The 27224-nt window shown below is 39.2% G+C and overlaps 2 protein-coding genes across 4 annotated transcripts in view; one reads left to right on the forward strand and one right to left on the reverse strand.

Moving 5' to 3' along the window:
• snx1a (sorting nexin 1a) overlaps positions 1-9448 on the forward strand; it is a 41047-nt gene extending 31599 nt beyond the window's left edge. For all 3 annotated transcript variants that reach the window (XM_046037582.1, XM_046037579.1, XM_046037580.1), the window contains 8 exons: positions 1220-1295; positions 1641-1754; positions 3133-3226; positions 3474-3679; positions 4311-4454; positions 5580-5660; positions 5757-5828; positions 6845-9448. In XM_046037582.1, the coding sequence (XP_045893538.1) occupies positions 1220-1295; positions 1641-1754; positions 3133-3226; positions 3474-3679; positions 4311-4454; positions 5580-5660; positions 5757-5828; positions 6845-6895 (838 nt within the window). In that variant the 3' untranslated portion in view covers positions 6896-9448. The remainder of the gene's footprint in view (positions 1-1219; positions 1296-1640; positions 1755-3132; positions 3227-3473; positions 3680-4310; positions 4455-5579; positions 5661-5756; positions 5829-6844) is intronic.
• Positions 9449-10514: 1066 nt separating this feature from the next.
• The window catches only part of ireb2 (iron-responsive element binding protein 2), a 20003-nt gene continuing 3293 nt past the window's right edge, over positions 10515-27224 (reverse strand). Inside the window, exons 2-22 of the mRNA XM_046037578.1 lie at positions 24669-24755; positions 24220-24385; positions 23861-23998; positions 23484-23726; positions 23222-23291; positions 22565-22748; positions 22275-22414; positions 21985-22156; positions 21645-21745; positions 20015-20131; positions 19676-19835; positions 19340-19475; positions 17917-18001; positions 17659-17815; positions 17175-17299; positions 16958-17062; positions 16694-16836; positions 15899-16046; positions 15557-15679; positions 14169-14354; positions 10515-13336 (exon numbers count right to left, since the gene is read on the reverse strand). Coding sequence (XP_045893534.1) covers positions 13226-13336; positions 14169-14354; positions 15557-15679; positions 15899-16046; positions 16694-16836; positions 16958-17062; positions 17175-17299; positions 17659-17815; positions 17917-18001; positions 19340-19475; positions 19676-19835; positions 20015-20131; positions 21645-21745; positions 21985-22156; positions 22275-22414; positions 22565-22748; positions 23222-23291; positions 23484-23726; positions 23861-23998; positions 24220-24385; positions 24669-24755 — 2897 coding nt within the window. The 3' untranslated portion in view covers positions 10515-13225. The remainder of the gene's footprint in view (positions 13337-14168; positions 14355-15556; positions 15680-15898; positions 16047-16693; positions 16837-16957; positions 17063-17174; positions 17300-17658; positions 17816-17916; positions 18002-19339; positions 19476-19675; positions 19836-20014; positions 20132-21644; positions 21746-21984; positions 22157-22274; positions 22415-22564; positions 22749-23221; positions 23292-23483; positions 23727-23860; positions 23999-24219; positions 24386-24668; positions 24756-27224) is intronic.

A 27224-nucleotide genomic window follows, 5' to 3' on the forward strand; every position in this document is an offset into this window, starting at 1 on the left:
TCTAGGGCAGTACCAGAGATCCCCACCCAGTGCCTCAGTCTGTCTAACATGATGTTGTGATCAATGGTGTCAAAAGCAGCGCTAAGGCCCAGGAGTACCAGGACTGAGCACATGCCTTCATCAGCAGACATTAAAAGGTCATTGGTTACTTTAAGCAGGGCAGTCTCAGTGCTGTGGTACTTCCTGAAACCAGATTGAAACTTTTCAAATAATTTGTTATTTTCCAGTACAGTGAGCAGCTGTTTGGACACAATTCTTTCTAGAATCTTTGCAATAAAAGGCAGTTTTGAAATTGGTCTAAAATTATGTGGGAGGGAGGGATCTAAACCAGGTTTCTTTAAAAGTGGGTTCACACAAGCCGTTTTAAAATAATCAGGGACACAACCAGAAGATAGGGAGCTGTTGAAAACAGCGATCAGAGATCAAATGGGGCCCAACAGAATCAATTACTTTCAGTAAAAACTTTGTAGGTATTACATCAAGTGGGCTGGAGGACACTCTCATTTGTGATACTGTTTTTAAATGCTCAGACAAGTCGATGGGATAAAACTGGTTAAAACTCTCTTGTTGCTGGTGAGGAACCTCTGAGTAAGAGGCCGCGGGGGTAATAGAGTCTCTGATTGACACCACCTTATTGGTAAAATAAGATAAATACAATTCAGTCATCATTACTTCCAGCTGAGGCACAAGGAGGGGTTGGGTTTACCAGCTGATCCACAGTCTTAAACAGAAACCTGGGATTGTGTTTATGTGTAGTAATGAGTTCAGAAAAATAGTGCGTTCTCGCATCCTTAACCATGTTATTGTAGTTAGATAAATCCTTCAGACTGAGGTAATGGACTTGGAGACTGGATTTTTTCCATCTGCGCTCTGCTTTCCTGCATTCCCTTTTTAGGCTGCGAATGCTGTCATTTATCCAGGGTTGCTTACTAGCTTTAGACGTAGGCCTAACCTTTAGAGGAGCAGTAATATTTAGTGACGACAAGCAGATATGATTGAAGTGATCAACCAGATTGTTGGTGTTGGAATCAGCCAGGCGTTGGCTTTGGCTCTGAAAGAATGCGCAAAAGTTTGAAACACTTTATTCATTAAAGATGCGAGAATCCCACCTTTAAATCGGATGCTCAAATCTCTGCTAAACATTAAAGCTGTTATAATGTTGTTTGATCATAGAAAGAAGGAAAGTGAGGGTTTATTTCCCCCTTTTCCCATTCTAAAGGTATCTTCAGCGGGTGGTAAATCATCCATCACTTCTTCAGGATCCTGATGTCAGAGAGTTCCTGGAAAGAGAAGAAGTAAGTTGAAATTGAGTTTGGAGAGCCCTGAGCCTGGGTGCCATTTTATAAGACAAACATTTATTTAGTTTTATGCCTGAGCACCTGTGAAATACTGTACTCTTTAAAGTCTATAAAATCGCCTGGCACACAACTTCACTTAATAATAATTTGTTGACTAAATTATCTTTATTACATCTAAAAATGTTTGTTTGAATTGAGGGAACACTTTCAGAGGGATGTATTTTTCCTCTGCCATTTGTATTTACTACTTACTTCCACTACTTCCCTTTGTGTTTCTGAAATTTTACTATATTTTTTAAGTTCAGTCTGGTTCTGTATCATAATATGTGTGTGTGTCCTTAGTTACCCAGAGCAGTGAGTACGCAGGCTCTGAGCGGCGCTGGCTTCTTGAAAATGATCAACAAAGCAACAGATGCTGTCAGTAAAATGACCATCAAGATGAATGAGTCAGATGTGGTGAGTTCAACTGTAAACAGACACTCCTTCTGTTCACAACGGTCTTTTATTCCCTAGAAGCTCTTGTGTAACAGATCATTTTTCTAATGAGGAAATCAGCATTTTCCAGTAAAAAGCAGAACATATCAATCTCACAGTTTGAGCACAGTCAGGATGAAGCACTAAACAGTACAGTACCAGAACATATTAGGTACAGAATGGCTTGCCATCAGTCTGTTAACTCATTGCACTGAGAAAACAAAACCTGCTTTCTTTTGTTATGACCCAGTACTGATGACTGGCCAATGCATTCTTTTGTAAACTGATCTGGTGGTGCATTGATTGAACCTTTGTGTCCAGTGCTATTTTTGTATGCGGTAATGCAAGCTAACATAACTGTATATTTAATAGATAGTAAGTGAGGCAACCAGTCACACTAATCAAAGACCCTGTTCATCAGAAGCTGGTGTGACACTGATTTCCTCTTGATCTGACCTGAAATTACCACATCTATGAATAATTAAATGTTTATTCCAGCTGAGTAAATACAAAAGAACATAAGTACGTTAAACTGCACTGGATTCCCGATGTGTTTTGAGGTTACCCCACGCTGAAAGCACCAAAGAGTTATAGCTTGCATAAATGTGGGAGCAGGGTTCTTGTATAAATCCAGAAAATCTGTAAAAGGATTTAAATTGAATTAAAGCTGCAAGCAGTCTTGGACACGCCCTCGCAGCGTGGCGTGCATCAGTTGTGTTGCGGGGCAGTGGCCGGAAGTCGAGAGACACAACTTTGAATTATCACACGTTTTGGACACCTCACAAAGGAGGTCAACATCACTTTCTGTTTCCTGTGGCGCTAGAGAACACCTGCAAATTATACGTTATGTCCCAGTCCATCAAGTGCAGACTAAGCTGAGAAAAACTTCTTGTTTGTTGGCAAATCATCAATTTTCGCCACGGGCAAGCCCTTCAACTAAAAGTCACAGATAGCACTACTTTTTATCGTCAGTGCCTTTAGATTACATAGCAAAAATATGAAGTCAACCAGATTAATAAGGAGGAGTCCGTTAAAGTACGTAACCTTTAAATCGCCACAAATGACGATTATATTCAAAATGGACAGCTTCCTGTAGGGTTTAAGGAATTGCTCCAAGAGGCTTTAGTGTGACTTAAAATGTTTTTGATTTACACAGTTGTGTGATTTATCCTCTGTAATGTAGCTTGTAATGTCATCGAGCTCAGTCTTCACTGACATAACAGACGTGTGTTTTTTATACTAACAAAAACACTAAAACTTTGCTTAGAAATTAACCTGTGGAACAACAGTGGGATCTAAACATGTAGAACACACAGGGGCCTCGATGATGGAGTTGTACTAACTGTGTGTTTCACTGCAGTGGTTTGAGGAGAAGCTGCAGGAGATGGAGTCTGCAGACCAGCACTTCAGGAAGCTCCATGCGCTGGTCGAATCTCTGGTCATTCACAGGAAAGGTTCGTTGTCTCCCTTCCAACCACTTAAAGATTTGCCTTCAGAACTTTCGCTAAAGCCTAAACGGAGACAAAAAAGCTAAGATAACTATCTCTTTGCCAGTGTGCTGCAAGATAAGGGCTATTTTTTACCCAAAACCATGCCCAGAAAGTAGTTTGTATATGATCACTTTTTTGTAATTGGTGTTTGGTGTACATGGAGGAAAATGCCTCTGTTTGCCTTAATGTTTGGCTCGATCTTCCCCTTCAGAGCTGTCGTTAAATACAGCAAGCTTTGCCAAAAGCACAGCCATGCTGGGTAGCGCAGAGGACAACACCGCTCTGTCCCGAGCTCTCTCTCAGCTGGCAGAGGTGGAGGACAAGATGGAGCAGTTGCACCAGGACCAGGCGGCAAACGACACCTTCGGCTTTGCTGAAGTCATCGCAGATTACATCCGCCTGCTTGGAGCCGTGAGGGTACTGAGAAAATCTGTTCTAATTACTAATTTATTAAAATGAATTACTGGATGTCAAAGCTAATTCTGCATAGTGAAGTATTCATTATTTTATTTTTAAAAAAAAACAAAGGTTAGGAGGTAAATTGAGGCCTATCTAAGTGAAATTTAAACACCAATTTGAAGTAGTTCAATTTCATTGCTGTGCAATTTTGTTACTTTCGTTACAATCTAAAAACTTCAAGCCTGTCCGTCCATCGGTGGCTTACTCTCTTAAGCAGTGAGGTCAAGTCTGTCATTTTAATTTAGTCCAAGTAGTTGTATTGAATACTCGTAAGGAAAATCTTTGCCAGAGGAAAGTAGTTTCAGGGACAAGAAGAAATGCCAGTTAAGAACTAAGACCGAGAAGGATGTTATGTATCAGTGTTGTTGTGCTTTAGTCTTGCCCATGTTATCTGAGCAGCCTATTCACTCATATATTTAAAGGCTAATGGTTAACTTCTGATTTTAATCTAATGGTGGTTAAAACAATAACATGTAACTGCTCCCGCAAGAAAAATGTACTGACTAAAGGCATGACATTTATTTGGACTGTTGTTCCTCAGCTACAAACATAAACATGATATGATCCTGTGTGTGTTTGTGACCTGCAGGGGTCGTTTGATCACCGGATGAAGGCGTGGCAGCGTTGGCAGGATGCTCAGACAGTGTTACAGAAGAAGAGGGAGACTGAGGCCAAATTGCTGTGGGCCAACAAACCAGACAAACTGCAGCTGGCCAAAGAGGAGATTGCTGAGGTACAAACATTGGCCAGAATGATCACCGTGAAAATAACTGGAATGCCTGGAAGTGCTTCGGTTTGTTCCTGGATAATTTTGTTCCTGTCATCAGAAACGGGGAGCACAATGAAACAAATGGAGTCACATTTTTTCTATTACCTTGGTTATTGTCATGATACAGTAAAGCCAATATATTAGATTTAAAATTTTTAATTTTTCATAGTCTTGTTTTTAATAAAATAATCAACACGAACTCACTCCCAATTTATACATCAGCGCGAGGCTAAGCCAGTGATTACGCACATAGCCACGCCACCGTGAGCTAGTTGGCGGTGGGGTTCACTGTAGTTGTTGGTGTAGGCTACTACAAACAATAGCAACTGAAACTGAGTGGATCATGTTGGAGCTAATCGATGTGAACAGCAGTTTTTAGTGTTTAGCTTTTAGTGAAATTATAAAAGCACAGAAAAGAGAGAAGGAGTGTCGCATCGAACTTTAGTTAAATTTTTGGGCATGTGCCTGTCAAACTACAGGGTACCTACAGCGTATATTCAATACAGCAGTAGAAATTGGTCTTCATGCTGCGCTTAAGCAACATATGCTCACTTTCTTTGTCCTGGTAAGGAAGTGCTGAAAATTTTAGCAAAATGTTTAGCATTTGAATCTTTTTTTAATCGTCAATATTTACTGGAGAGCACATCACTTTAACAAACATGGGCTGCTTGCAAGAAAAATGATCATTGTCTCTCTTCCCTTAATATCTAATGGATTGTGTAGAGGCTCAATTGCTGCATGACGGTAAAAAAAAGAAGTGATAAAAATATTCACAGTAAGTCAAAATTTAGAAATAATAAGTGAAATTCGGTTTTTCAAAGTAGAGATTATGAGTCTTGAAGTCACTATTTTGAGATAGTGAATCAAAAATTCAATTAATCTCAAAATCTTTGCTTAAAAATGGAATTTCTTAGTATGAGATACTGTGACACAACTTTAACCTACTATTATAATTCTAACTGAAAAATTCATTTTTAACTTACTGTTAACGTCATTTATTATTTTTTGCATGTCCTCCTTTTTTTAATATCCTGTCATGAATGATCTTCTATACTACAGGACTTTAAAGTTTTCCTCTCCTATTAATAGTGGGAGGCCAAAGTGACGCAGTATGAGAGAGATTTTGACAGAGTTTCTGCCACCGTGCGCAAGGAAGTCGTCCGCTTTGAGGTACTGATGTTTATCCTTTGTTGCATTCACAACAGTTACTCTACAGCAGAAAGCATTTGTCATTACTGATGACATTTTTTTTATTAAATCATACAGAAAGAAAAGGCCAAGAATTTCAAAAGACAGATAATTAAGTACTTGGAGTCTCTGCTTCAGTCTCAGCAACAGGTGAGTGCTTCTCTAGTCAAACATGAATATTTTAATATTTCGATAATTTTCTTGTCAAACGAGTTAAATGTACATTTATAAATAGTTTTGATATTGAGAAAGCTTTTCCAACTCTGGCAGTCATTGTTTTGACTACGTCATGTTTTACATTTTAGACACTTAGCCGGTGATCTTATCCAGAAAGACTTCACAAAAACAGCAGTACAATATGTTTGAATTTATAAATCATCAAATGGAAAAGAGTGGAAAAAGTGCGGCCTTAACCAACCTTTAATGCAAAAAACACAGCTAATTGGGCATGGGACACACCCTGAGACTTGATCAGTCTCGGCGGGGACTTCCTTGGGAGAGGGTATCTAGTGATAATGGCCACTCGATGATCCCGTGGTCCTCTACTGAAGGTGTGTCCTACAATTTACAGGATTACATATATGTAATTAGAATTTTAATTAGCCATACTAATTCAGGTCAAATCCCATTATGGCGATACAATTTAATAATGAATTTAATAATGGCTATTAATCCCACTTTGTAGTTGCAATATCAACATAATAAAATTGTATTTACATATTTGTAATCCTGTAGTCAGCTACAATTGTTCTGGGACTATAGAAGGGATATTTATTTAAAATTGGAATGTATTTTAGGAAAGGAATAAAACATGAGCTAAGGAGCGAGACATGAAAGATGTTTTTTACATGAAGATAGGAAAAGGAAAGATTAGGGCTGCAAGTAACGAACCCGTATTAAAAAAGGCTCTTCCAAAGTTTCAAGAACACAAAGTAATGTCTTCAAATTGCTTATTTTGTTCAACCAATGTTCCAAAACCCATAAATGTTCAATTTTCAATTCTGTAATAACAGAGAAAAACTACTCATCACACTTTTGCTTGAAGTGGGACACATAACTAGGAAAGATGCAAAGCATCTGTTATAAATTCTAAATATTAACCACTTAATGTCTGTCAGTTATTAACGAACCTGTCACTGTTGTCTCTTTCTTTTTTCTCTCTCCAGCTGATAAAATACTGGGAGGCTTTCTTACCAGAAGCAAAAGCAATCGCCTAATCCTCGAGCCCCAGCCTTGTGGACGACAAAACAGGCTGCCTTTTTCTTATACACTTTACCTCTTGCCTTTAAACCAAGGAAAATGCGTGTATTGTAAAGGGAGATACAATCAACCTGTTTTTTTTTATCACCTTTAACATATAACTCTGTACTCTATTGTATTAATAATTGTATATTTTCATTTAACCTTCCACAAATATTTTCTTATTAGATGAAAAGAGTTTGCATACACAAAGTTAAGGACACACGAGAAAAAGAAGAAAGTGTAGATAAATGATTCCATTAATTTCCACAAGAGAAGGGAAATGAACCGAGTCTGTTGTTCTCAGGATTTTCTCCCTTGTGTGATCAGGAGCTCCTTCATCAGCAATGGTTAATTGTTTACAGCGCGGCTGCTCTCTCATCAAATATTTCTGGGGACCCAGATGAAGAAAGTGGCCAAGAGATCTCGCTCTGTTTCTTCTTTTTAATGACTCAAAGGGATAAAACAGTTAAATGAATAAAAAAAAAATTGAGCACTTCCACCAGGTGGATAAAATACTTCAGAACCAACTGTGTTTTCTTTTCTTTCAGATTTAAAATACTATTGATGCTGTGGGAAGGGGGTGCATGGGTATTGAAAGGCATTAGATTAGCAGGGTCTACAGCTGTGGTCAAGGGTTGCATTGTAGGTCAAGCTTGTGGGTTTAATGTTTTAGATATGATTTCAATCATAGTACAAACTTTACTCTTATAACTACACATGTCTGTGCCTTTTAAGTCAGAATGGTGTTTTTGGTATTATCCACTTTGGGAGAAAGTTTCACACAGCTGTGGGCAGTGCAGAGGCTTGTTTCTTCCAGCCATAATGATATAAGTGTCAATGCTGAGGTTAAAGAATAATACTGGTGGTTTCATGTTTAAGCCCATTTACTACAAATTAAGTGTTGTTTTCCCTCTACATTCTTGCTTGTAACTGCAAAGTTGTTTTTATTTTATGTTTTCTCCTACCTTCCAGACAGTCTTTGGACTCACTACTGTATGAAAATCAACATGCAGGGACTTGAAACAAGTAATCCTCACAGTGAACGTCACGTCAGAGTGTTTTTGTCAAAGTTGTGTCATTGTTGTTTGGTAATTCAGTACTGTAAGTGTTAGATGACTCTCTTTAGGGCATTACCAAGCACCAGTGGCTTTGAGAAAAATACAGTAAATTCTGACATGTATGGGTTAGCCTTTTAAAGAAAGTCTTGTGCTGCTGTAGTGAAATGAATGGAAACCAAAGGCTGCCTGTATGGTAGGATTCTGAGTCCTGCTATGAAGTTTGTTTGGTAGTAATTTAAAAGTTAGGACCTCAACTAACACTTGATAGATTAACAGATTCTTACAATTGTGTAGTCTGTAAAATGTTGCAAAATAATGAAAAGTTCCACTGTCTCCTGGAGGCCAATGTGACAAAATTGTTTTATCTAACAGTTTGAGTTTTAAAGGTACCCTGTGGAGTTTTTGACCAGTTGTAGCCTATGAGTTTGTTGGCTTCCCATTTTTGTTAGTAGCTTGCGGGTGATGTGATATGCCTTCCAGCGGATGATTTCTTGCTTTTCTAATGATGAACATAAGAAAGGCAAAAATATGACGACAAAGGCAAGAAAGAATGCTGCTAGCTAGTAAACATGGACGCAAACAATGTAGATTTCAAATTCCTCACAGAAACACTCTCTGCAGTCTGCAAATGTCTTTATTGTGAGGAAGGAAATGCATTTAACGCATTTGTCAGACCTGTAAGATGCACAGTTTGGTGAGAAACTGTAAACATAACTTTGTTTGCAAAAACAACCTACAGGGTACCTTTAATTTACAATGATATAAAACCGAAAAGAAGCAAATCCTCACATTTAAGAAAGTGGAACAAGCTAATGTTGGGCATTTTTGCATAACAAGGGCCGAGTAATTATAAAAGATTGTCTGTTGTTCGGCTAATAATTTCAGCACTAAACAATACTGTGTGTAATATCTAGTGAATGGGCAACAACGTGCAAATAACACTGGAATGGTCCTTGGAAAAAAAAAAAAAGGAAAAAAGAATAAAGCTGGACTGGGCTCATACTGACTCCAAAACATGAGCTTAATGTCAAACACTAAACGTACTGATGTCATAGTGAACCTGATGCTTCCCTAAAGACTCGGTCTGCAGTTTGACAAGTAGAGTTTTAACATCAAACGGTAACAAGCCCGTGTCACAGCGTCCTATGGCTGGGCTGCTATTTTTTGATTTCAGCTTTAATTTCACATTTACGCGCACATAAATTGAAGCCGTGTAGGGATGACCTACAGTGTATGTCATCACCTAACTTGCAGACATTTCTGTGCACGTTTTTTATTTTTGTACAATTAGTTGAACGCTTGTTTTCAACTGTTAGCACGCATAAAACCTGTTGTTAGTGCGGACTCATAAGTATCTGTATGCCATCACTTGTCAATGTGCAGAGCAATGTCAGCAATGTGCACCGTGTCATAGAAATTTCTTTTAAAACCAATCAATAAAAGTTGCACTGTTTACACTTGGAAATTTCATTCAGGACTTCAGCGTGTTATTTCTCCACTTGAGTTGTTTTCTTAGCCTGACATTGTAAGTAAACAAGCTTTTGATTGGATTCAAAAAGACTACTGATGTGTGATTGGTGTTGAGGATACAGTTTTTTAAGTAGATAACAAAATGTTCTTACTACATTCTACTACAGCTGCTGCTTTTCTCTTTTCTTTTCCATCTTTCCTGCAGGTTAGCAGGTGCACAATTGGGTGGATAATGAATGAACAGCTCCCCCTTGAGAAAGCCTGCTAAACGTAGGTGAGTGAGTTTGTGAATGAGACCAAGCCAGTTCCTTTTGGTGCTTTGTATCTTAAAATTAATACATTTTGATAACAGGGTAATAATCAATCTTTATTTGGAACATACACTGCTGTTGGAGTTTTTGCAACTGGTCACTGAGAGGTCTTTAAGGTTATAGATAAACCATATTAAGACTAAATTAAGTAAAATTACACCCAATTAGTCTCTAAATTGGCTGGAGTGATATGTTAGCTTATTAACTTATATGTTGGTAAGTAAGAAAAAATTACATTACAAATATGCCAAAGATATATATACAGTATTTAAGGTAACCATATCTCCAGTACAGACTTTTCAACTGTAAAGTTTGGTCAGTACAGATCTTGGTTGAGTTCTTCAATAACCAAATTTGATATCCTTTTTTGAGAAAAATGCTTGTTTAGTTTAGATTTATGCCATTAAAATGAATATTTGCAGTTGTTGCTTAGAAAATCCAGTATCTAGCTATAGCTATAATGCATAGTTATTGTAATTGGCTCACTCATCTTCCACTGTAGGAAGAAAAAAAAGTTTTCGATAGCTTGATGACCGGTTCTGCAATTTATTACAAATGCAATAAAGTCTGTCATTTTATATTCTGACTTTTAGTTGCTAGTATAAGTCAAATAAAAACATTTGAGCCTATCCATTTTCCATATTGCAATTCACCAATAACATATTTTGTTAAAGTCTGAGTACCTCTCCCCATTATTAGTAAACCTTTATGTGTAAAATCTTTGAAGTTACCCTTTAACAGAGCACCCTGACAGCTTTGCTTCACCATTTATTAGTAACTATGTACAATCTAATTCAGAGTTACAGACATCTTAGGGACAATGGGAAGCAGCAGCAACAGACCAGTTAGCTGCTACACGTGATGACGATATTACAGGTACAGCTTTCACATTGTAATGCCGCACACTTCAGTTCAAAATGTTGTTCCATCCAGATATATAACTAACTAAAACAACCTGCTCAAACTAAGAAGGCAAACTGTGAAGATGGACTGGCCAGGCTGAGGAACCTGAAAAACCCTACATGTCCTGTAATATGAAGTAAAACTATCAGATCTTCGCATGTCATTACATGGCAGCTGCTTGTTCTGGCAGATTGGACAAGACATTGTCTTTGTTCACTCTTTAAAATAACAAAAAACTACACAGTTCTGCAACAGTTTCACACAGTTAATGTTTTCAACATATTACAAAATAGTTTATCGATAAATAACTTCAGCCAGCCAGCACTACCATGTGCTCTACAAAATCTAAATGCATAAAGGCTCCAATCCACAATACTCTTTACTATGTCAAGATGGTTTGAACATGCACACAAATTAAATCATACTCAGCTTACACAAAAGAATGATGTCAGAATGAACCTCAATACTTGTAATTTGTGATGGATATAAACTAAAGAATACCTGTATTATATGGAGGGTTCTTGTCCAATTTAACAAAAGTTGGTAAATGATAAAGCATCATTTCTCACTAGGACTGATTTGATCTCCTCATGCAAGGAGCTTTTGCAATATTTAATTAGTCTGACAGAGGTGAAGATGAACTGATCCCCGTTGTACAGTGTCACAAGAAGCACCGAGGTGATGAAAGCGTTATGATGATTCCACTTGTCACTTCCACTTGCAGCTTTAATCTTCACATGTAAAAATGCCACATCACATTCAGCGACAGGATGAGGTATCAAATAATGAGTCCAGTTGTTAAAGTGAGACTGTTTAAACAAAAAGTCTGACATTTTTGGGAAATAGTTATTTACTTTCTTGTCGAGTAGTTAGATGAGACGATTGACACCACTTTCATGACTGTACCATAAATATGGAGGTACATCTAGCAGCCGCTTAGCTTAGGACAAAGACTGAGGACAGGGATAACGGCTCGCCTTCCTCTGTGCAAGGGAAACAATTTTCATATTTTGCATACAGACACAAGTGATTATCAATCTTTTCATCTAACTCTCTGTCAGAGAGCAAATTGACAAATTTCACCAAATAAATGTTGAACTATTACTTTAAAAGCAGAAATAGTTGTAATAGAAATAATTATCAATAAAATGCACAATTCTCAGTTCAATTCAAAGTTCAATGTAGAGGTTTTGCTGCTTAAGCTTTACTTGGTCTGATATGGCCAGTAGCTACTGTTAGCAAACGTTAGATATTGCTGTGTAATGGAAATTGCTGAGTCAGGTTTGCGGACTTTGACTCTTCTTTACTTCTGTTATAATATTTATTATTTTGCTGTAATTGTAACTTGTTTGACTGAGGCTAACTTTAAAAGTAGGTAATCCACCGGTTTAACATTTTCTAAACCAGATAACATTTTTTATTCCACGCATTCTTCTTCTTTGACAAAACCTTGCACCTACATTACCCACAACCTGCAAGCAGACAGTGTTCGGGTGTGTTAAGCTAATAGAGGTTTATGTAGCCTTATGCAGAGATGAGGAGCGGGCTACAGAGTTTTTGGTATGCTCACATCTTTCTAACTCGACATACCCAGATTTTTTCATTTTCAAACTTTAAGTCTTTAGCCCTCATGCTGACTCAAGAGACCACTTGGGGCCATCTGATTTGGCGCTCAAAAGGCTTTTATACAGCCGTTTTCACATATGCAGTAGAAATAATGCTCCTGTTCTGGAAGAGCAGAATCTGCAGCTTTGTGGATTGAACTTTGCCGTTTCTTTAGGCTGAAAAACATTTACCTTTAATGTGACGCAGAAGACTGTTCGTTGTAGACATCTTTATGTAGGGAGCTTAATGATACAACCAACAGCAAAAAAAAAAAAAAGATTTCACATTTTCCACATAATAAAAATTGAGTGTATTAGGAGGCAATTGTACTTTCTGCAAATAGCAATTTGATTAAAGAAATATTAACAGAAGTTTCATTTACATAAGATTGTTTGGCCCCAATAACAACTATGGGCAAGTGACATCAATTCTGCAAATTTTTGCAATTCACAAAATTTACTTGGATGTTGGGAAAACAAGCTTTACTGCACGCTTAAAAACAATATATTCATGCTGTAGTACCTAGCACCATGTTAGCCTCTCTAGACAGGGTTGTTATTTTTTTCTTGACTTAAACAATAGAAGCACACGGGATTCATTTCTTCTTGGCACAACTCCACGATGAAAGAAATGTCCCCCTCTGCAAACTGAATGTCACCACTCCTTCCTGCGCTTGTTTTGACTGTCTTGTGAGGAGAAACGCTGCTGTTGGAAATGTAGAGACTGGCATGTGTAGTGACGGAGAAGCAGTTCGGGTACAGGTCTGAACACTGACGTCTCGTGACTCCCAAAAAGTCTGGAGACATTCATCCAGCTCAAAGAGACAATTCATCAGCCTTTATGTTGCTCCGATGAGCAGTTTTTTTTTGCCCATGCTGAACACAAACTGGTGAAATGATGAGATCTGCTGTTCATGAACGTAGTTCAGTAGGCTTGGGCTGTCGTGCAGCAGGTTGTTTCAGAGCCAAGTCCGAGCGACATATCTAAGAAGCCCTCCGTGTCGGAAAAATATAACTTCCATCTCAGTGTCAAACAGTGCAGTAACGAAGAAGGACTTTCCTTGGCTAGTCTGCAAGACAACAGAGAAACAACTCCTTTATTAACATGAAACTGCACTGGATTAAGGATATTTTACAGTATCACTCCGCCATAATAAGTGCTTACATATTGTTTTGGTATGAAACTATGTAATAATTTAAGTTTAGCTATAAAAGACAGAATAAATTGGGTGACTGTTTAATGGTTGAGTTAGTGAATACACATTTCCCTAATCAAAGAATACACACTTTTAAATTGCATTAATCTGTATGTTTTTAAATTAACGTTGAATAAAATGTGTAATGTGAAAGTGGTCACTCTCACTGATGAAGCCACAGAGCACTATCACCCAAATGTCCAGCTTTACAGAGCTTTTCAGCCTCTTTAACCAAACTGTTTAGGTTTTAAAGCACATTTATTGTATGCTATCACCCAGCAATACGCCAGAATGACTAAGTTAGCCACTAGCTGGTGATGGCAGTCAAACACCTGGCAGCTACATATTTTTCTCAAGAGTTGCTGTAGACCAAAATACGACAGCAGATGGGATGATTAAGTTGCTTTGTGTCTGATGAGTGTGTATATAAATAATTGTTTGCTATAATGGCGATAATGTCATGCCTTTTTATTTTTGGCCCCATCAAACATTGTATTTATTAGTTATATATTCTTTGGTGTTGACGATAGATCTTTCCACATAGAACATAGATCAATTAATTTTATTTCACCAGGATAATCCACTCAGTATCAGTATATACATTATAAACAAACAGTTAAACAAAAAGACATGTTTCTGATAGTTTGATGAATCAATTAATCTTAGTTTTAGTATCACAGCTCAGGAATGACGGCTTGTTGCCTACCTTGACAGTGAGCTGCTGCCTCGGACTCAGGCTGTCTGGCGCGGTGATGGTGAACCTCTCCTTCCCACTGAGCTCAAGTGAGTCTGCGTTCTGGCCGGGCAGGAACTGGAGCGGCATGATGCCCATTCCCACCAGCTGGTTCTTGTGCAGCTTCTCAAAGCTCTCAGCGATGACCGCACGTACCCCCTGTCAACCCGCAGAGAAGCAGGTAAGCGGCAAAAACAACAAGCGAGGCGAGAATATTTCTAGGGCTGACCCCATATAGTCGAAGATTCAATGCTTCGATGGGCGGAGCCTGATTAGACTGTCAATCTCACAGTCTAGGCTTCGCAGTGAAACAAGGATCATGCCATTTTGGGGATATGAAGGTGTTCAACATCTGATTTTACATAGAAATACCAGTTTTCTCCCACTAAGTTAATGTACAGTCTATTACAATATACATATCAGTGTTTAATGCTGTAAATAAACATAAAAAGAATAAAACTTTCAATAAATGTTTTTAAAGTGCGGGAATAAATCCAAAATTGTAATCCTAACACTGGTGCGAATATGTAGGCGTAGCGTGTGTGTAGTGGCAGAAGAGGAACACTTGCTGAAGAGACGGAGCCCCGGCTTCACTGGTGTTGTGCCGAGTTGTCCGCATCTTGCGGGACTTTCGGATAATTTATCACCGTTGATGAACCACACAAAGGATATATATAATTTTTAAATAGCCGGCTACTCCTCATGTTAACAGACAGGCAGACAAGCGCTCAGCGAGTAAATGCCAGGCACTCACTGAGTAGTAACCATGTCAAGTGCTTCTGTGCACTACTGTGTTCCTGCCGGTACGACTGTATTTTCTGGCTATAGCAGGCTATAGGAAGAATTAAATTATATCTTCTAGAAGTTATTGAAAGAGTCGATAACTAAATAATAACTACTAACTTTCAAATTAGCTTAGTACGCTAACTAATTGTCTGTGAGTAGCATAGTGTTTAGCTTAGCTATGGACTGTTGTCAAACAGTGGTGCTCCAGCTGTGTAAAGTTTTTAGATTATATTTAATGACTAAGAGAAAGTGGTGAAGGTTATTGCCTGTTTATGTCGCAATAACTGTTAAAGAAACAGTTATATCATTCAGAAAACTCACAAACAGCAAGGATCAGTCTCTGACCAATGATGCACTGTGCGTTGCGTGGAAAAAAAGTTAACGACAATTCAACTCTGGCAGTGGGCGGGCGTTTGTGCGACTGCGACCGTTTCGGGGGACTGCCTCAGTACTGAGCCTGTCAATCGCTTCCCGTCTGAAATGGCCTTTATTGTGAAATGAAGAAAGGGAAACTGACTTGTTGCCTATCATGTCGCTTTGTCAGTGGAAAGCATAGTGTGTGCGCTGCAGTTTACCAGCAGGTATGGTCCTTTGGCTACCCAGTCCCTGGAGTTTCCAGAGCCGTAGTCCTTGCCTGCCAGGATGATGAGGGGAATGCCGTCTCTCTGATAGCGTTCAGCTGCCTCAAAGACATCCAGCTGACCAGACAAACAGGAAGAGGACATGTGGACATGTTTTTTGCAGCAGGTCTGACAAGGCAGCTAGTCTGATCTGAACCTGCTGCAACGGACAATGCTAGAAACACATGATGCTACATCTGAGCATCGTTAACAGCCAGCTTGTGCCCGTTGTTTGTATTAGTAGATATGTAGAGAACTACACAAATAAATCTGCCTTACTGGTCTTAATATACTTACTGTCTGGCCTGAAGGAATGTGCAAAGTTTTAGGCCCTGGTTTGCCGATAAATCGATTTTGGAGTTTGATGCTGGCGAACGTGCCTCTGGTCATCACTGCGTCGTTCCCTCTGCGAGCACCGTATGAGTTGAACTCCCGCGGTGTCAGGCTGAGGGAAAGATTCAAAGTAAGGGGTGAATAAATTTGAATTTATGCAGTGATAAATGCACAGCGACAGTGTCCAGGGATATTCAGACAACAGACTATCTGTTGTTCACGATGTTGTTCGATTTTGAAAAAACATTTAATTGTGATTTCTTTGACTAATGTTATTAAAATAAATTACGGTATGATTTTTGCAGGGATCTTTACTAAACAAAGGTGTTTTCTGAAGTCTCTCGATTATGATGTGTAAGCCATATTTAATACAATTTCGATTCATTGTTTAGCCCTAACAACTGTTCATTAATTAATTCATATTTCTAGGCAAATTTTGGATTGGCATCATCTTCGCCAACCTTGCCATAAATGTTTAAATAAATTAGAAACTTTACTATTCCAACCAGTAGGACAAGCTTCAGCCAGGTCGCAGCCAATATAACTAGTCTTGCTTGATTTAGGATGGTGATGAGGACACTGTGTCTGCACCATGCTCTCTCACCACCATATTATTCAGATATATTGTGAACATGTACTCATTCTGTAAAATACTGGTGTTTATTATAAACAGGCCCTATTGGTGGAACACAAAAATTGACAAAAGGTACTAATAAAGTTAGTAAATGTGGTCTTCCTTGTGTCTTAGAGGAAACTGACCGTTTGCTGAGCAGGTACTTGGCAGCGGCGCTGACCCTGGCAATGCTGCCCGCTGGTGAGATGTGGTCTGTGGTCACTTTGTCCCCGAGGAACAGTAATACATGAGCGTTCTCTATCGACTGAGGAGGTGGCACCTCTTTACTCTGAGACAAAAGATAAGCAGAGGAGGCACTTATTGTCTAAGCTGCTGCTGTTTTGTAGTTCAATATGTGCAATCGGGAGACACAGCAAAACAATGATTGCCACAAAGGTCGGAAGACTTACCAACTTGCTGAAGAAAGAAGGAGAACGGATATACGTGGACTTGTGATCCCAGGGGAAAACCACAGAATCTGGACATTCAATGTTGTTCCAAAATGTGTTACCTTGCTGAAGAGAGAGCGCAAAGTGGGAACAAAAAACAATTACATCATTAATTCTCTTAACTTAAGTCAGACAAACATTAACAAAATAAATAAGCTAATTAAGATTGTTTCCTCACCTCCATCCTTCCCCTGAGATCCTTAAAAATGGAGGATATGACTGTGTCTTCTTCAGTCAGTTGGACCTCCTCCCTGGACGGCCAGATGTCACGGAGATACACCTCCTTCCCTTCTGAAGTCACACCTGCACCAAAAACACGATGCTCAATGTTAGCACTGTAAAAAAAGAGTATCAATGCTAAAACACAGCTCATGTATCAACATCTACACAGTCTGAAAAAGTAGAAAATAAACTCTGCAGCTTACACCTTAAATTAATGTCGCATCTTCTGTTTAGTTTAGTTAGTTTCACTGCAATACTTTTTATACCTAATTGGGGGTTTAGACCTTAAATTACCCGCACTGCTCCTTTACATGTCTGCACAAGACTGTGAATCACGAAATGTTCACTCGCTGTAATCCGCCAAAGTCCTAAAATCCCCTGATGTACCTCAGGTTTTAGAGGAGCAGCTTAAGAGAGCTCCTGGCATGGGCCTTCCTTACCAAGAGGCTCTTTCTCAAAGTCGATTCCCACAGTGCCTGCAAGAGCATAAGCAATCACCAGCGGAGGAGAGGCCAGGTAGTTGGCACGCACGCAGTCACACAGGCGGCCTTCAAAGTGCCTGTTGCCAGATAGCACACCGCAGGCCACCAGGTCCCCCTAAAACACAGTAAATCATCCAGATTTAATTGTTGTGAGCTGAAGAACATCTGCAAAAACAGCTTAATCATTATGAATCACGAGCATTATGAAGATCTTACTTGTTTGACTGCATCCACGACAGCTTCTGGTAGCGGAGCCGTGTTCCCTACACAGGTGGCACAGCCGTAACCAATCACCTCAAACCTGTGGTGTGAAGGAAAACACGGTGTTGTGTAAAGGAATAAATCACTCTGATTTCTGTCTGTGTCTGTGTGTGACACCACTTTCACACACAACCCATAATTATGACACAAGAAAGTTAATACATGTTCAACCGCATTTTACCTCACAGTCCACACTATTGTCATTAAAATAAAGCACGAAGGTCTAAATTTGCAGCTCTGCACACATTACTACTCAACCATGAAGTTCCTTATTTTCTCTTCTGTTACTGCCTTCTAATAACAAATTATGCGCAATGTATTTCTGAACATGAGACTTTTGCACCAGCTGTACATAAGATCAAACTTTACACATCAATAACTTAAAACAGGCATCATCATCATCATCACATAAACTAGTTCTTAGATATATATACAATATATGCCAGGTGCTAACTGAAACAACTGACAAAACCAACATTAGCTTGTTAGTATATGACCACTTTACCTTTAACAGTAGTAATAATATAAACTGGGAAGGTTTTAAATAAAGTAATACAATATACATAAATATTAAAGCAAGAGCAGTATCCTAAATAACAAAATAACAGTGGTTAGGTTGTGTAATCCAATATTTATTTCTCACTCTAATATGTATGAATACTACCAACTCAGAAACACATATTTCTCCATGTGTGATGACAGAATTATAACAAAGTATTACCTTCATTTACAACAGATTGGCAGTGAAGTTTTTATTGTTCTGCCCCTAAAAGTTACAGCTTGTGATGCTACACTGATTCCCAGTTTACATAGTTTGCTTTTGAGTGGACGGCGCTATAGATGTTTCCTTATTGTTGTTCCTTACACATTACTCAAGTCTTTACTAGTTAAGACATTCCTTAAGTTTAAATGGTGCAACCCAACTTAGTAAAACACAAGTTTGAAACTGGCCAGTAGTTACTAAAAACTTAGGGAGGACTTTATACACACACACACACACACACACACACACACACACACACACACACACTTAATGTTGGATTTTATAGCTGGTGCTCAATCCAGAAGAACATAATTTATGGTTTAGAGGGTTATAAGCATCTACTGTTGGACTAAAATAACCTACACTGAATTTCCAGTTTGTTAGGTACGCCCAGCTGAAACTAACTGTATAATAGCAGTCCTGCAACAAGGTTGGAGAATTTATCAAGAGACAGCTAGATTTTTATCATTTCAACAAATACAACAAAAAATGCTTTTGAAATAAATTACCTACCCCATGTTTAACTCTTTCAAAACCAAAGCTGAGTAATGCTAGACCTTTGGTCAAACTTTAATCAAGTGCAGTACAGTGTTGTCACTCTGTGCACAGGCTTACCCAAGCTGGCTAAAGTAAGGCAGGACTCCACTGGTGTTGAGGTAGTGAGTGACCATGCCACTTCCAGGAGCCAGACTGGTCCGAATGTAAGGCTTGACAACAAGCCCCGCCTCCACAGCCTTTTTGGCCAGTAGACCTGTCAGTCACAAAAACAGCTGGGTTATGGCCTGTTATAAGAAGCCACACACAGTTTCACAAAGCAGCATATGTGTTTTTTGTCCGTAACAGAGAAGAGAAAATAAGGAACTAAGACTCAACTGATAGACTGACTCACTTATAGATAAGATTGGGGGATGTTTTCTGAGCACAGTTTCATCTTTTCACTCAATCGTTTACCTGCAGTAAGCATGACAGATGGGTTGCAGTTGTTGGTGCAGCTGATAACAGCAGCGATGACCACCGAGCCGTGTTCCAGCTGATACTCCTGACCACCGTGCAGGAAAGGAACCCGGATGTCCTGCTTTTCCTTAGAGATGTGGAAGCCTTTGAAGCCAACCTGCAGGGAAGCCAAGGAAAATAAAATGCTTGTTAGATAACACTCATCTATGAGGTAACGAAAATATGCTTGCAAGGCATTACCAGCATAACCCTAAGCCAAAATATCTGATGGAGTCTAGTACAGTCTGAAGACTGGCAGAGTAAAGACGTAGACATTAATTTGAAAGTTTTAGTTACCTTCTCATCAAGACAACTCTGGAAGTCTTCTTTCATGCTGCTGACTGCCACTCTGTCCTGAGGCCTCTTCGGCCCACTCACACAAGGCACCATGGAACTCAGGTTGATCTCAATCACCTGCACAAATGAATGGCTTTAATTTCACTTTATTATGAACATCAATTTCTCTACTGCTGCACCCTTGGCAAATTTTTTGCAAATATGGCTCTCATTAGGCACTTCCTATCATCATTACACATCTCTTCTCTCTTCTCAATCAAGCAAACTGAAACCAGTGAAGTTGAAGTTTACATCCATGTCTATTCAGACTCATCTAATGTATGTAGCAAATACTTGGAAGGAACAAAATAAAAAATGTATAAAGTTGATTTTTTGGCTAAATTTACATTTACATTACATTTAGCTGACACTTACAATTGCTACATATGTCAGAGGTCGCACAACTCTGAAGCAAGTAGGGGTTAAGTGTCTTGCTCAGGGACACATTGGTTTGTCACAGTGGGGAACTGAACCCGGGTCTACCACACCTAAGGAATGTGTCTTATCCACTGCTCAGTCACCACAGCTTTAGATTTAGATGACGCTTTTATCCAAAATGACTTGATTTAAGTAGTCACTATATTGGTGATGCATATGTATGATTCAAGGGAACACATTGTTGAACTGATTAATGAAGGATTATCACAGATGTACTGGCTACACACGTACTTCATTACTATTTTTAAGATAGATTCTTATAAAATATAGCTACACAAAATGTGGTGCTTTAGTTTTGTTTTTTCATCTTTAGATGAGAAGCCTCTCTATGAGGTGAAACTCGCTCACTCACTCACGGGATCACGATTAGCTAGGCACGCTTCAAAAGGTTGTTTGCAGTCACATCATTCCGATGACATTCGAAATTCGCAATGAGGCAGCAAGTAAAGGGCAGAAAGGATGAGAAGGAGGAAAACCAGTACTAGTCGTTGCTTACTCATTGTGTTGTCCCAGTCAACATGTGTGTGAATTGACCAATTCATTATTAAATTATGGCTAAAAACCTATTTACCTATAGTGACCTTTGAGTCAAAAGTGTCACCTATTCAGTGTCCGACAACTGAGAAATAAGGTCACAATCTCCCCTTCTGTTCCTGAGTTATGGTGTTATAAAATGACAAAAAAAAGTGTGTTGACCTTTGACGTTGATCGCTCTATCCCTTTAAACATGTGTGTGAAATGTTGTCGTTATTACTGCATCAATTCTTGAGTTATGGCCAAAAGCATGTTTGTCAAGGTCATTTTGAGGTCACATTGATTTGAGTGTCAACAATTCATTGTCAGACCAACTGTGAAATATAGTCATCAATTCTTGAGTTATAGCTAAAAATAATTGTGTTTTGTGAGGTCACAGTGACCTTTGACAACTAAATTTTTATCAGTTCATCCTTAAGTCCAAGTGGATGTTGCCTTCCAGGCATTATGTAATGCCTCTGGCGTGAAGGCGTAAAATGCTAAAAAATACTGAAGGAAAAAAACTTGCACTATTGATGAACGTAAAATTATAAATATACTATACATCTACCTATATCGCCAGGCACTGCCCTGTTGAGCATTCACTGTACGGTTAGAGACGGAAGACAAGAAACATTACCTCAGAATACTGGGGGTCTTCTGAGGGGTCTTCATAGCTTCGGAAGAGTTTTACAGCCTTCATGTATGACTCCAGTAATTCAAGTTTTTCTTGGGCAAAATCTGGAAGGAAAATTATGAAACGCTAGTTAACAACCAAAACAATGCCAGGACAGAACGTGGTGATTGTATTGTTAACAGTTATAACTACTATTTCTGAACACAGCAGTAAACACCCAGTAAATTCAGATTGAAAATGTAAAAATAAATCCAAGAATAACTTAGCGGACTGGATAAACTGCTGTACCAATTTGCGATGTTATGCAAAACTCTCAATAGAGAGTATCGCTTGGGGGACTCACTTGTCTTTTTAAAGTGCTTGAGTGTGACTTGGTCGACAGGAAAGAAGCTGACAGTAGCGTTGTACTCGGGACACATGTTGGCGATGGTGGTTCGGTCAGGAGCTGATAGCTGGGAGACACCAGGTCCAAAAAACTCTACAAATTTTCCAGCGATGCCAGCTTGCCGCAAGTGCTGGAAAATCAATGCACACGATACATTAGTACACACTGAAAGGCCAGATTAAGTGTTTTTTCCTGTAAATGACATGAAGTCCTAATAACAGATGACGGAGAGAGCAGAGCAGTGTTACCTTTGTGATACCGAGGACGACGTCTATGGAGGTGGTCAGGGGATTGATGGAGCCCACCAGTTTACAGCCCACCACCTGCGGAAGGGTCAAAGACACTGGCTGGCCCAGCATCACGGCTTCTGACTCGATTCCACCAACACCTGGTGGAGGAAAGCACCATGGACAAATAAAAAGATTAACTATCAAAAACAGTTGTAAGTTACAGTTCTTGAGAAAGCTGCCAGTTTGACAAAGTTTACAACAAATACGTCAACAGCTGGTAAGAACTTTAAAGTTTAACAATGGTTTACCCCAGCCCAGGATGCCCAGGCCATTTATCATGGTGGTGTGTGAATCAGTTCCCACCACACTGTCAGGGTAGATGAAACCGTCGCTGACCTGGACCACTCTGGACAGATACTCCAGATTCACCTGGTGGACTGTGCCAACGTCCGGAGGAACCACGTTCACATTCTTAAATGCTTTTGAACACCACTGTTTGGTTGACAGACAGGAAAAGAGCAATAATTACATAATAACATTTAACTTTGTGCCTCACTCTAGGTACAAACAGTTTTTGTTATGTTCTTTAAAATGGACAGATATAAAGTTCTTTTAATTTTCACTGAAAGCAGCTGAACATTTCCATGAGCCAAAATGTTGACTTTTTTTGTTTGACTAATAAAAGCTATAAACTAGTTATTTCTGTTATAAAAAGTGTAAAACAATGCATTCTGCATAAAGTATTACTTTTGATATGAAGACAGCAATAAATACATTCATTCAGAATCTCCACAAACAACACAGAGGAATAGTCTGACATTTTGGGAAATACACTGGCCAATGTGAAGCTATAGCCAGCAGCCAGCTAACTTTGCTAAGGACTAGAGACTCCAAGAAGTTTCAAGGAATTGTCGCTCAGATTGTCTGATATGACATAACAAAAACATATTTGCTCTTTGCTGCACCTTAAAGAACTGAAGCCTCTCCTTGTTTCTGATCAGTTCCATTTCCTGATTCTTCAGAGCCGTTTCAGTTCTGCAAAAAGAACACAGCAAAAGTAAACATGCTCACGGGGAACTCCGTCAGTCAGTGATAATATGTCAACTCATAGGACTTGCACGTGCCCTCTATCAAAAGGGCTGAAACAAAGCAATGAAGTGTCACTGATTTCCCTGCGATTCATCAAATTCTAGTGAGAGATCAGCAATTATGTATGTTACAACTCACTCAGACACAGGCTGCAGGTGGAAAGGGCAGAGGAGAGGTGTATTCTCAATCTGCTGGACAGAGGCAGGAGGACGACCTGAGGAGGCTGGAGGGTCACTGCAGACAGCTTTGCTACAGGAGCCCCGCTGGCTGCCACACTGTGAGCCTCCTCTGGACAGAGGCCTGGAGGGTGTGAAACGGGAAGGACCCTGGCTTTGGTTTGGGCCATCCCCTCCACCTGGGTTTGGAGCATTCTGTATGGCACTGTGAAAAAAAAAAAAGAAATGTTATTACACAATTTATTATTAAGTCAAATGTGTTTTTTTCTTTTAGCTCTTTGTTCTCACTTGCTATAGCCACCATCAATACAAAAAGGGAGAATATAAATGCAAACATACCATTTGCTATAATCTATCTGTAATGAGTGGTCTACGATGAGGTCTGTGGGGCATTTAGGGTTTATCAGGCCAGGGTCAATGCCATGTTTTGCCACGGCATCCCTCATGGCTGCCAGGTCCACCATGGCAGGAATCCCACTGTCAAAGGAATCCAGGAGAAGAAAAACAATGAAACCTAACCTTCCTTCAGGTGTTTATAGGAATATTCTACTTGTGTTCCTCAAAGTAGATTTTCATTTGATCATAGCTTAAAACTTGATTTTTAAAACTTGTCAAGGAACACAAAGAAAGATCATGATGAGGCAAGATTGAATAAGCTAGCTCTTGGTGGGGTTTACCCAGATCCTTGTGAAACTCACGTGAAGTCCTGGAGAAGGACTCGCGCTGGAGAAAATGGCACCTCTGCTTTATTCTGCTGCTGCTGCCAATCCAGAATGTTCTGGACGTCTTCCTCTTTAGTGTAATGGCCATCACAGTTACGAATTGCTGCCTCCAGTAAGACACGGATGGACAGAGGCAGCTTGTCTACACAAAGCAAACAAAAAAAGGAGGCTTAATTTCCCATGGTAAACAATGTGTAATTAAATCTAATTGTTTACTAACCGTTCACAGCCCTGGTTACACATCCAATCGCATGTGCACTGAGAACTTGTGGCAAACCAGTACAGGCTCTCAAAGTTTAATTAAATAATTTTTTACATAGGTTTACATATTTAGAAATTGCTGCCAAAGGTCTGCTGCAAAAGGTCTCCAAAGAGGGACATATGTGCTTAAAATCAGTGTGCCCTTTCAGAGAACCTCAACTCACCATATCGTGGATCATTTAATTTCTGTGGATTGAAGAACTTGATCTCGCCATCTTTCAGTGGGTCGATTAGATGGCTATACGGGTGCTCTGCGGAGGGAAGACAAACATTTATCAGTACATCTATAATTCCAGCGTTTGTGTCACAAATCCAGGACAATGCAGAGATGTGATCAAAATTCTAATTTTTTTATTTGCCTCAGCATGTCTGCTTGCAGGTTGGCCAGGTTTACTATGTGAAAGTTAAAAAATTAAGCTTAGAGGTGTAAACAAATGGTCAGCTACTAAGGGTGCTCCGATCGATCGGTTACCGATCATAATCAGCCGATAATGGCTTTAACTAGTTTGATCGGTGGTCGCTAAAAAGGCCGATAAGAAAAGACGATCAGATGATGCAATACTCACCAGACAAATTTTCAACGGCAGCTAAAATGTTTCACTACGCTGTCTGTTTTCAAAGCTAGCTAGCACCAAAGCCCTCAGACAAGAAGGGATTAATGCGCCCACATTATAATTTACTATTAGAGTTGAGCAGCAATCAGACAAGTGGAGCAACAAGCAGGAGCGATCATGTCAAACTGTCGCAGCTGTGCTCATCTCACTCACATGCAACCGGAGTTTAACAGACACATCAGGCAGAGAGAGACTGATCCTTCAGTGCGAGTTTCCTAATGCCACTCAATCAGCTGACTGCATCTCTCTCTCTGTTTTCCTACAGTTCCACTTCGTTGTCGGTCAATGCAAAAAAAAAAAGAAAAAAAGACAAAAGCCCGGTGTGGTTCTTGGTCTGTATTACTTTCTTCTTTCGCTAAATCGTCTGCTACTGTGGAGTAGACCATCTGCTTCGTTTTTATATTGGCACGCGCATGCCCAGTGTAATATAGACAGAGATCAACTCTGAAACGCTGCTGTGGACGGAGAAGATCGTTTTCGTTATAAAACTGTTTTAAAAATGTAGCAGTGTGGATGTAGCCTCACATTACCCCACTCCTCTCTCTACTCCTCTCATGTCAACCCTCTCGTTTCCCCGAGATTCTCCCGTATTTTTCCGCTCTCACTCGTTAAATGTTTCCCCGTAAATCTCCCGTATTTTTAACCTTTATAAAGTCAAATAAAAACCTTCTGTCCGTATTTAAAGTGTTTGCTATTCTCTCCTCTGGTAAAGTCGGTGGCAGCATGTAAGATATGTAGACTGTGCTTCCTGCACAAAGATTAAAAACAAAAAAAATCCACTGAAATGATATAAGGCCTATAGCCTACTAATGGCAAACCATATGAAATTATATAAATATAGTAGCCTATGTAATATTAACAATTAACTGTATAACATGGAATTTACATTGTAGCCTATTTGCATTTTTAAAATTTTCCTTATTTTCAAATCTCACTGAAGTCAGTTATAACTCCTCTCTGTAGCCCTTCTCCCTCTCTCTCTCCTCTCTCCACTCCTCTTTCTCCCCCCTAAAACCCACAGAACCTGCCTGAGCTTTCCAGAACAAAAAGCAGCTACTTCAGAGTTCATCTTCGACTCATGATGCCTGTGCTCCTTTATCTCCTAAATATTTTGGCTACAGCCTTTTTTGTTGCAGTTTTTATGTTTATGTTATATTTTTAATTTATTATTGTAGTAAATTTATAAAGATGCTGTTTGTTCTGTTTTTGTAGTTTATTCCACAGGAAAGCTATATTTGTAAAGCTATAAGATGTTCACAGTAACCAGTCAAAGGCTGCTATTGTTTAAGTCTCTTACACAGATTGAGTGGAATTTGTTGCCCATGTTTCCTGGCAATAAAATAAACAGGTGTCATTTCATGATACTTAATAATAATAATAATAATAATAATAATCCTTATTTGTAGAGCACTTTTCAAAAACAAGTTACAAAGTGCTTTAACAAGTGTAAAGAATAATACAAAAAAAAACAAGATAAGAGCATGAAAAATAATATAAAATTAGTAAAATACAATAAAATAAAAGAGATAAAATAAAGTCAAATAAGATCGGGAAAGGCTCTCCTATAAAAGTAAAAGAGTTCACTGACTCAGCCGACCTGATTTCCTCGGGCAGGCTGTTCCAGAGCCTCGGGGCCCTGACAGCAAACGCTCTGTCCCCTTTAGTTTTCAGTCAAGACTCTGGAACAGACAACAGACCTCTGCCCGAGGATCTCAAGGTACCTGCTGGTGTGTATGGGACTAAAAGGTCAGAAATATAACAAGGCGAGAGGCCATGAAGGGCTTTAAAAGTGATCAATAGAATTTTAAAGTCAATTCTAAAACATACTGGGAGCCAGTGTAATGAAGCTAAAATAGGAGTAATGTGGTCATATTTCTTTGTTCTGGTTAAAAGCCTGGCAGCTGAGTTCTGGACAGTCTGGAGTCGATCAATAGATTTTTGGGTTAAACAGGTGAAAAGGCTGTTGCAATAATCCAGGCGTGATGAGATGAAGGCGTGTAAAATGGTCTCGGTGTCCTTAAAAGTTAACATAGATCGAATTTTTGCTATATTTCTAAGTTGATAAAAACATGATTGAACAAGCTTTGTGGTGTGCTGCTCGAAATT

This window comes from Micropterus dolomieu, linkage group LG22 (assembly GCF_021292245.1).
Source record: "Micropterus dolomieu isolate WLL.071019.BEF.003 ecotype Adirondacks linkage group LG22, ASM2129224v1, whole genome shotgun sequence".
NCBI lineage: Eukaryota > Metazoa > Chordata > Actinopteri > Centrarchiformes > Centrarchidae > Micropterus > Micropterus dolomieu.